This window comes from Nuphar pumila, chromosome 11 (assembly GCF_984573655.1).
Source record: "Nuphar pumila chromosome 11, dmNupPumi1.hap1.1, whole genome shotgun sequence".
In the NCBI taxonomy this organism is placed as follows: Eukaryota; Viridiplantae; Streptophyta; class Magnoliopsida; order Nymphaeales; family Nymphaeaceae; genus Nuphar; species Nuphar pumila.
In genome coordinates, this window is record NC_143259.1 from 103,304,367 (window position 1) to 103,315,431 (window position 11,065).

Consider the following 11,065-nt stretch of genomic DNA (forward strand, 5'->3'; position numbering starts at 1 on the left):
ATATGTGCGAACATCCACTTAAATTTTACGTCACAACATCACAAATACACTACTTAAATGTTTGCGAATTTATGACATATATGTGAGTTTTCTTAATTATTATTTGCGGAGTTCGCGAATCATATATAAACTCGCTGTCCACACCCTAGGGCTATTTTTGCATAAATTAGGGTTCTTTGTAGTCACCAACCTGTTTTCCTTTGGCAACTTGTTCTCACAACTATTTTTGGCGATTCATACGTGACACTTCATCACGACTGAATTATCGATGATTTTTTTCCAGTAAGCACATCTTTAACGACTGAAACAAATAGTGTTTCTCAACCAGTAATCCCTAACTTGCTTACCTTCGGTTCTTTGTTTGTTTATAGGTTGCGTAGCTTGTATTATAAGAATGATTAGGAAACGCCGTTTTATTAGGAAACTTACTCATCATCACAAATAGGTTATTTATTTTTTGCAATACTTTTTCAATATTCTTTATTTTGTTATTGTAGAAAAATTTAAATTTGTTTAATATAATATGGTCATTGAGAAGACTTTATCGAAGGGGTCAACACCCATAAGATCTTCTAGTGTAAGAGCATAACAACAAAAGCCAATGAAGAACTATGATCTGGGTCATCATGAATATTTACAAGCATAACTTACTGTTTACAAGTGGACAGAGAGGGAGCCACATCGAAAGCCAAAAATCTGGGTGTTTGACATTTTTCACAAAAAAGTTGCACTCAAACAAACAACAAAAACAACAACTACAAATTTTAAAGTGGCCCATATCTAAGACAGCATGTGTAGAAAAGGTTGGTTAGTTTGTGGGCACATTCTTGTCTCCTATCTTATAAGCATTTAAGGAGAGTGAAGGTGATCAATTGGCTTGCAATAAGGTTGTTGGTAACCTCAATGCCCGAATAAATAAAGACAAGAGAAAAGATAACAAGAATGAAAATGAAGATAGAGATGCCAACTGTAAATACAAGGCGATCCATCAGGGGCTAAAATCAAGTTGTAGTGATTGTAAATAATCTATGGTGTTATACATGGTTGTACCTGTAATTGTGAAAGCTATCTAAGTTAACTGACCTTCCGGTGGACGTAGGCTCGATGTAGTCATACCACATAATTGTATGCATTTTTCTTTCTTTCTTCTTCTTCTAATCGAGTTTACTCACACCTTTCTTGGGAATAATAAAAATGGATATGGCATATGATGGAATTGAAGCAAGAATGTGCCTTACCAAAGTGATCTGGTTCGAAAGGGATAAGAATTTTGTCGTACAACTCTCTACCCTTTTTGTCATTTTCGTCCGTGTTATCAGTATCAGTGTGTATCGTCCCTCGGCCGATATGTATCATATCACCAGAAAATTGACATAATACTGATCTGGATCGGTTATTTTTTAATAAATGTAAAAATAGCTTAAAAATAAAATTTTAATACTATTTTAATGGTTTTAACACATGTCATTTGCTGATTGATACAAAATATTTTTTTTAATTATCTTTTTTAGCCAATTCAGAATGATACACTTGAGTATCAGTATCGGCCCGATACACCTGAATCGTTGGCCAAACTATACAAGTCCGATTCCGAAACTGACAACATTGCTTTCACCTCGTCCAATGTGTTTCCTTGGAAGATCTTTTGTGCAGCTTTAGCCCCAAATTATTCATTGGAAGGTGGTTGTGTTCGCACCTGAAAATGATGGAAGCCGGAATCTCAAACCTGCATGCCATTGTCATTGAATACAAAAACCTTGGTTCTATTTGGATCATATAAGTTTTCTCACATTAGATCCAAGCTAGAGTTTGAATCCAATTGTTATGTCCAAAGACAATGAATAGGATTATAGCTACATATAATCCTATATCCAGTTTGATACCAAAAGACCATGGGTCTAAAAGGGGCAGGATGTCTCTTTAATGTGAGCATACTTAGCTGGTTCAGCCTAGGTACCGGGCAAGCATAGTGCAGTCCATATGTGTCAGGCTAAAAATAAAATGTAATTTTAAATTTATTAAATAGTCTAATTTGTCTACTTTTTTTCAATCAAAGGTCGTACATATATTATTAACCAATATTGCATTAATGCAAAAATGCATTCGAGCAACTCATTGGAGAAAAATACATAGTGGCAAAAGTGAAACTACTTATAAAATCTAAAACTCAGGTCATGAACAGGGCTCTGCAGTTTCTACAGAAGAATGATATCTTTGAAACTAAGAAAGAAGAGAAAGGAGACTTTGTTCGAAAGCCGACCTAATACATACACAAGCTATCACCAAAACTGAGGCTTGATTTCCATGTGCGTTATGGCAAACAATAAATAACTTCACCAAATTAATTGATTATCTATTAACTACCACTCTCCTCAAACTTATCACATGGGTACGAACGGTACGGCACCACAATTTGGAAAAAAAAATGAAGGTATGGAAACAGAATATATATATATATATATATATATATATATATATATATATATATATATATATAGAGAGAGAGAGAGAGAGAGAGAGAGAGAGAGAGAGAGAGAGAGTAACTCGTTACGTCGCATGTGGTCGCACGAAACTAATTCTTTTTTCTTTTGACCACATTGATGAACTCGTTCGAAAAAAATGGGTTCGCCTTTACCAGTTTTACTGTATATATAGTTTGGGTTTAGATCAAGTGTGAATTTATATTAGTGTCCACACTTAATTCAGACCCATTTTTTTAATATAAAGGTAGGTGGGTGACTTTGGCCGAGAGGGTGTTGCGTGTGCACTCCCGGAACATGCACTGTAGCTATAGTGCGTGTTCCGGGGTCCCCACTGAACGCCGCGTGGTGCTAAATGAGGTGTACGGGCCTGCGGGATATACGACGGTGTACGGCTCCCCCATACACCCCACTGAGTGCCACGCGGCGCTCAGTGTGGCACTTAGTGGGGACCCAAGAACATGCACTGTAGCTATAACCTGCCCCCGCACACCCCCCTCTCTATCTAGCAGAATGAAAGGATGAAAACAATAATAAGAAGAAAATGAGAAGGTCAAACCCTAACTAGTATGCCACGCCCTGTTGGGCAGATTGGAAGAAGAAGAAGAAAAATAAGAAGAAGAAGAAGAGAATGTCCAAGCTCTCTCTCTCTCTCTTCATCTTTTTTTTTTTCTTCCTCTCTGCCTTTCTCCTGAGGTCAAATAAAAAAAAGTGTGTTAAGTCCAACCCCTAGACCCGACCCTATCCGGTACCAAGTAGCCGTGTCTATGTGATGGCGGAGAACACAGACATAGGGACATGATTGACCCTAAAATCAAACCCAACTCCTTTGCTTCTGCTTGTGCAAAATCAGGATATTCCAAGAATTAGTTGAAGGGAAACTCACGACTTATCACAGCAGACTGCTGTCGAGGCTTGCTTTCCTAGTTGTAGCCCAACAAATCAGAGAAACATTTTTCTTATTTCCAAGTAATTTAAGCTAATTTGATTCTGACTAGTTCAAATTCATACAAACTAAGGCGACAGACTGTGCCAAAAAAAAGAAAAAAAAGGATAGAAGAACTCTACATTGCCACCAAAATTGGTGGGATGTAGGTCTTTAAGTGTTTGGATGCATAGTTACACGCAGACACAACTTCAAATTTGCATCTGATATCATGACTGAATTAATCTTTAACTGGGCACTATTACATGTTGTCAACATATCTAAATGGGATTAAGAACAGTATAAGCTTTATTAGCAATATGTTGCAAGTCTATTGTTTAAATGGACCACAACCAATACATCCATATCTAGTATTTAAATGGATCACAAGCAAAGCAACTTTCTCCTCTCATAAGATTGCTGATTGCCATGCAATATCAGTTATGGATATTTCCAATAGTGAATTCTTTGGGGAAGATGAGCCTCAGCCACTGCATGCCCTGATATAAGCCCCATTGTCTCTTATGTTCATCCTCCACTTGAATCATCCATTCCTCACTCTTCTCCACCTTAACCACCAGTCTCCAATGGATTCTAAATACGTCAGACTCTTTTTCATAATCGATAAACTCTATAGCCCGTGATTCTTGAGCAAGTTCTGAATACCCTCTCATGGCAGATATATAACGCTCACCTTTATCTTCCTCGTCACCGTTTCCCATAACATGTAATTTTTTCAAACTTCTCATCCTTCCCAAGGGCAGAATTCTCAGCTCCATGCATCCCTTTATGCTCAAAGTTGTAAGCTTCTCCAGAGACCCTATAGAGTCAGGGAGCTCTTCAATGCTAGTTTCAGATAAGTCAAGCTTAGCTATATCTTTCATATTGCCAATGGAATCAGGCAATCTTCTTAATGACTTGCAACCCCTCAAGTCTAACTCATCAAGATTGGTGATGCACCCAAATTGATCTGGGAGGCCTTTCAACTTCTTGCATCTTGATAACTGCAGAACCTTTAGGTTTTCAAGAGATCCAATTGAGCTAGGGAGCTCTTCAATCCCGCTGTTAGAGAGGTCAAGCTCCATTAGACCATTTAGATTCCCAATAGAATCAGGCAATGTTTTTAGTGATTGACAGCACCATAAGCGCAGTATCTCAAGATTGGTCATCCTACCGATTTGTTCTGGAAGGTCCCTCAGCTTTTTGCAACAAAATAATGACAATTCCTTCAACTTTTGAAGAGATCCGATTGAATCTGGAAGCCTTTCAATGCCAGTGTGATCGAGGTCAATCTCAACCAGGCTGTCCATACTGCCAAATGAGTCAGGTAATGTTACTAATGAAGAGCAGTACAACAGATCCAACTTCTCAAGTTTGGACAAGCGTCCGATTTGATTAGGTAGACATCTCAAATCCATGCACTCAGACAGCTTCAATTCTGTTAGATTCTCAAGGTATCCTATGGATTCAGGAAGATGTTCAATTGCAGTTTGAGGGAGATCAAGCTTGACCAGATTTTTCAGATTTCCAATGGAATCAGGCAATGCTCGTAAGGACTCACATCGATCTAGGTCTAGCTTCTCAAGTTTGGTTAACTTTCCAACCGAATCTGGCAGGTCTCTAATCTCAGTACACATGGTTAATAATAATTCCTTCAAATTTTCAAGAGATCCAATGCAACGAGGAATATGTTTAATGCCTGTTTGGGACAGATCAAGCCTGGTTAGGTTCTTCAAATTGCAAATAGAATCAGGAATTATACTTAAGGATTCACACTCCCCCAAGTCAAGTTTAACAACTCTACTCATGCTTCCAATTGCATCTGGAAGACTTCTCAAATTTTTACACTGCAACAATGACAATTCCTCCAACTTCTCAAGAACTCCTATAGAACAAGGAAGCTCTTCAATGCCACTTTCAGATAGGTGAAGCACACTCAAGTTTCTCAGTTTACCAATGGAATTAGGCAGTGCACTTAATGACTCACATTTTCTCAAGTCCAACTCCTCAAGCATTGTCAATTGCCCAATCTTATCTGGTAAGCTTCTTAACTCCATACAACTATCTAATGTCAGCTTCTTCAGCTTCCCAAGGTATTCTATGGAATTTGGGATTCCTTCAATCAAAGTGTCAGAGAGTTCAAGCTCAATAAGATTTTTCATATTGCCAATAGAGTCAGGCAATGTTCTCAATGAACTACATCCACCCAAGTTCAATATCTCAAGCTTTGTCAAGTTTCCAATTGAGTCTGGCAGCTCTTTCAGGTATCCACACCCATGCAAAGAAAGTCGGCGAAGGTTCATCATGAAGCCTATAGAACTTGGCAACCATTTAATCCCTAGCCGCTTAAGTTGTAGTTCCCTCATAGTTGCCATAGAGCCTAAATTTTCTGACAGATCACAGAGGCCATCACACCTTGAGAGTCTGAATGTTTTAAGAGAACTCAAAAGACAGAAGTTTTTGGGCAACTCCTTTAGCCTACTGCATGAAGTCATGTCTAAGAGAACCAGTTTCTTAAGATTCCCAATGGAATCATGCACCACAACTAATTTTATGCACTGCTTGAGATTTAATTTCTCCAGCATTGGTAAACTAGAGAAATTAGGAGTGCTTTCAAGGTATACACAAGATTGAAGATCAAGAACCCTCAGTTTGCCAAAGATCTGCAGATAAAAATATTTTTCTTAAAAATAGAATTAATGTTAGAAGCCTACAAGAAAGTAAAGGTAATAAAATATCAGAATTACCTTATTTCTCAAATACCAACTCTCATTCCACAGTTGGACCATCATGCTCCCATGCAGGTCAAGGACTCCAAGTTTCTCCAAATTGAAATCACCTGGTAATGATTGCAATGGATATCCATGCCATTCTAGCCATCTCACTTGTGAAGGCATATTGCCAAAATCTCCTCCAAAATTTGCAAAATTAGCTCTAAGCAACCTTAGATTGGACAAATTGGCAAAAGATTCAACACTCAAATCTCTCCTTGAATCTAAACCATATGAGCTGACACAAATTCCTTCAAGAATTCCAGTTCCCTAGTTATCACAATCATGTTAGCAATTGAATCGATGCAAATGGAACAAGGGACTAAAGAAATCGTGTCATTAGTTATTACCTTGTTACTGTTCAAGACGTCAAGAGCTTCTTCAGGAACCCATAGCCTGCTATGCTTGCTCGGTTCATCAGGGTAGTTTTCTCGAACAATACCTTTCCCCATGTCTCGAAGTTGGTCATGCATTTCCAGCCTGTTTTTCTCATCAATCTTGATGAGTGATTTATGCTGAAGAACCGTGACTGCTAGACTTGATGAGAAGTCACAACTCTTCAATATATCAATTGCACGATCTTTAGTCATGTCAGTAAAAAAACAAGCAATATCAAGAAATATTTTCTTTTCTTCTTCATCAAGGCTTTCATAACTTATTTTTAGTCTTCGCTGAATATCATCAAATGGAATGTTCTTTAACCTCTCCAACATATCTTCCCATTCATTTACATGTTTCTTATCAAACAAAAATGAGCCAAAGACCTCAAGTGCCAAGGGAAGTCCCCCAGTAGTTGATACAATTTTATTGGAGAGCTCTACATAGTCATTTGCTGGTTGATCCCTTCCAAATGCATGATAACTAAAAAGTTCAAGTGATTCAACATGATTTAATTCATTAGGCTGGTAGATTTCGTTCTTGTTCACTTTGTGTACATTTAGCACATGTTCGTACCTGGTTGTAATAATGATCCTACTTCCAGCACAAAACCAATCTCGTGATCCAGTCAATGCATCAAGTTGAACTTTATCATCAACATCATCCAGAACTATGAGAACACGCTTAATATGAAACCTACTCTTGATGATGGTTATACCTCGACTAGTGTCATTTATTTGAACATTCTTAAACCTTAAAACCTCAGAAATAAGTTTCTCTTGCAATGAGACCAATCCCTTGTTTTGCTTTGATGTCTCCCTAATGTTTGGAATGAAGCAGCTTGCATCAAAGCTTTTAAAAATTCGGTTGTAAACAACCTTTGCTATTGTTGTCTTCCCAATCCCTCCCATGCCATGAATTCCGATCATTCTGACATCTTTCCCTTGAACATATAATAACTTCATTATCTCTTCCACGCGTGACTCAATTCCAACAAGGTTTTCAACAACATCCATTGTAGCATTTCTCACTGCACTCAAAACCCTCTTAACAATCAATTGGATCAACTTGGCCTTATCCCTGCTGACCAAATACAGCAATTCAATATGGAAAAAAGGATGACAGAATTACTATGTATGTCTGTGTGTGAACGTGTGCACGCATGTGTGTGTGTGTGTGTGTGTGTGTGTGTGTGTGTGTGTGTGTGTGTGTGTTACATTATGTCCTTAGTATGCAAGATATCTTGCTTAATGTGATTAATATCATGAATAGTAACTTGAGCACAAATGTTGGAGTTGACAAACTTGGTCAATGGTTCAACTGTACTGTATGACATAATTGTAGAAGAATGAAGATAAGTTACTGGCAATATATTATTTCATTGTTACTAGATGCTTTGATTGCCATGTGCTTAAACTGATCCCATCCTTCATATTTTAGATAGGATTTCAATTTTTTTAACATCTTTTATTTGATTTATAAAACGTATATACACAACTATTATAGTAGAACTATGAGCATATGTACTGTCTCAGTTCACGGCCCAAATGCACAAAGCAAGTTAAAATCTCATTTAACCTCAACCATATTTCTGATGGGTATGCTGGAAAAGAAATTTTTGTATATGAGGTTCTTCATTGAGAATTTCATATGGGTGTGAGACACAATGTTCACCAAAAGCATTCTTGATTGCGGTTGGAAGATGTTTTGAGGTTGCACAAAGTCCAAGCCTATCTACTTTAACATCTTTAAAATTCACTGAAATAAAGGTTGAGAGAAAGAAAAGTAAAAAACAAAGGTTTTTCTTTTAAGTTAAGATAAAAAGTTGTTTATTTTTTAGTTTTTTTTTCAAATCTCCAACAAAGAATCATGCCATGGCTTTTTCATGAGAATGATGAAACTAAGTGTATTTCTATTTTGATCTATTAGTACATTTTTCTTAATGTTTTTCTTAATGTCATTATCATATTGTCTCTAACATGTCTTATTTTATCTTGAGGCATTTTTATGCATCCAGGTGTTCCAAATATTTGGGATCTATCATTCAAAAGTATGGAGAAATTGATGGAGATGTAAATCATAGGATAAAGGTTGGGTGGATGAAATAGAAAAGTGCAACTGGAGTGTTGTGCGATCGTAGAATGCCATTGCGATTGAAGGGAAAGTTTTATAGGACGACTATTAGGCCCGCTTTACTATATGGTACATAATGTTGGGCTGCCAAGAGACATCATATTCAAAAAATGAGTGTAGCTGAGATGCGTATGCTGAGATGGATGTGTGGAAAAGTTTGGATAGACAACACCCACACCCTTAGGATCTGAAGTCCCCTCCCTTTGATGGGGTCATGTGCTTTTAGCATGCCTGTATACTTTCATTGACTTTGCAGTAAAGGCATAGATCCAACTAGGTCAGGCACACCTTATCAATGCTCGCTCTTTAACCCTCATGTACCATAGCCTTAAATGAAATTCATCTGAGAGTGGAAACAAAGCTGAAAATTGGTCTGAGCCCATTTACAAACTGTTCTAGGCGTGGTTCTGTGTGCCGGTCGAACACTTATAAAGTGCTCGGCGAGGGGTAATACGCCCCCTTCTTTCTCATCCTAGTAGGGCAGAACAATTGCATAAGTGTTCTGCCCAGAACACTGGATCTGCATCCCTGAGAATACCTAGGACAAGCACACCCTTGATCGTAGCGAAGAATGGGATATAAGTGATCTTCTTACATGGAGATGCTACTATATAGCATGATCCTCTTACATAAGGTTTTCGCAATAGGAATTGATAGAGTTGTGGCTTTGATTCTATTAATTCATGATGATGGATGGTATCAATCTTTGTCACAAATAATGAAAATCTTGCAATATCTTATCAGAGGAAATTCACAAGCCACGAAAAAACTTACATAAAATAGCAATGTTTTGAAAATGTCATCTACAAACCGCGATGTCATCAACATTTTATTGTGATATCCTGGTGGTTTTCCTTATTTCTAGTTTTTAATATTTTTTAGGGAAAGGCAATATTTCTAGTTTTAATATGTTTATGTTTTTATTTTATCTTTCTTGTAGTTTTATATTACCAACAAAAATTTGAAAATTTGTGATTTTATTGCGATATAAGAATGAAAAAATGTTGAAAAAATATGATATCTAAATATCACCTATTTTTTAAAATATTGTGAATTTTATTTGGATATTAGCAATTTTTGGATTTTTTTGTTTTATACTTTTAATATATTTTCATAAACTTTACATATGCCAATGTTTTTATATTTCTCCCAAAAGTAACTTTTCCCATTTATCACAAGATTTTCCCTAATGGAGAAAATCCTAATATCGAGATTTGTGAAATTGTATAAGATGAGATTTTCCAATATTTTTTGGAAAGCAAACTCTTAAGAAAATTTTCTAGCCTCCCCTCAACAAAACCTAGCCCAAACCAAAGTTGGTCCTTGACCTCTGCAAGAACTACGGGACATTTGAATACCACGGGTCTCTGGGTGTGATCCGTTGGCATTTTCATCAAGGTTAGATCTGGCATGTGGCCTACACTAGATTTGAGATCCTCAGCTGGCCGATGGGTAGGATTCAGTTAAAAAATCTGAGGATTTGAGATCCTTGGATCTCAGGAACGTAAATTCTGAGAGAGAGAGAGAGAGAGAGAGAGAGAGAGAGAGAGAGAGAGAGAGAGAGAGAGAGAGAGATTACCCATCTGCAGCAACGTCGGTGAGGACATACCCAGCGATCTCACCCACCTCTGCCAGCGCCTCCCTCCACTTCTTCACTGTCGTCTCTTCCACATGGAGCTGGTGGTCTCGGAACGCTGCTTCAAAGGGTCCCGTCTGACGGCGAACGTCCGAAGGGTCGACGCCATAGAAGACGGGGAGGATGGTCTTCCTGTCGTGCTCTACAAACTTGGTCAGCCCCATAAAGCACCGTCTGGAGTTGGCGTAGTTGCTGCACAAGATGGGTATGCAAATGCCCGAACCCTCGACAGCTCTTCCCACAATCTCATCCTCACCTTCTGATCTCTCCTTATCAATGAACACACGGATGTCTCTCTCATGAAGTGCATCGAATAGCTGGTCTGTGAAACCTTTGCAACCATCGTCTCCATCACCGAAACTTAACAACACATCGAACTCCTCCCCAGAGAAAGAGGGAGAGAAGGAAGAAGAAGAAGAAGAAGAAGAAGAAGAAGAAGAAGAAGCCATAGACAGTAAAGATGAGACGGAGACTCAGCAGAAAGAACAACTAATGTGCAGTGCCAGAGCTTCTGCTTCTAGTCAAAATCCATAAAAAAACAACGCCACGTTGCATGGTTCAATGAATGGGGGAGTACCGATGCCATGTGAGTTCAATAATTGAGAGAAGTTATAAATGGATTGGGACCCACGACTGTGGACTTAGACAATACAAGTTTTATAAAAAATCTCAAAAAAAAAGATCGTACGACAAATTTGATGCCATACAATTTACTAAATCGGTTAAATGGATAATTTGGCTC

At 37.9% G+C, this 11,065-nt stretch overlaps 1 protein-coding gene across 2 annotated transcripts; it reads right to left on the reverse strand.

Moving 5' to 3' along the window:
- Window positions 1-3,622: 3,622 nt before the first annotated feature.
- On the reverse strand, window positions 3,623-10,828 carry LOC149822652 (disease resistance protein Roq1-like). 2 transcript variants are annotated; one of them, XM_089979944.1, is made up of 4 exons: window positions 10,267-10,828; window positions 6,527-7,634; window positions 6,153-6,446; window positions 3,623-6,068 (listed from the first exon to the last, which is right to left on the reverse strand). In XM_089979944.1, exons 1-4 carry the CDS (start codon window positions 10,770-10,772, stop codon window positions 3,843-3,845), a joined length of 4,134 nt encoding a protein of 1,377 aa, XP_089836070.1. In that variant the 5' UTR covers window positions 10,773-10,828; the 3' UTR covers window positions 3,623-3,842. The 2 variants fall into 2 exon arrangements, with proteins under 2 accessions (XP_089836070.1, XP_089836069.1); XM_089979943.1 differs by having other exon boundaries at window positions 6,527-7,637; window positions 10,267-10,824.
- Between the last annotated feature and the right edge of the window lie 237 nt (window positions 10,829-11,065).

Coding starts and splice junctions, on each gene's coding strand:
- LOC149822652 (XM_089979943.1), bottom strand. CDS start 10,772: ATGGCTTCTTCTTCTTCTTCTTCTTCTTCTTCTTCTTCTTCTTCCTTC. Junction 6,447..6,526: donor ACGTCTTGAACAGTAACAAG/GTAATAACTAAT, acceptor TGTGATAACTAG/GGAACTGGAATTCTTGAAGG. Junction 6,069..6,152: donor GTTGGTATTTGAGAAATAAG/GTAATTCTGATA, acceptor TTTTATCTGCAG/ATCTTTGGCAAACTGAGGGT.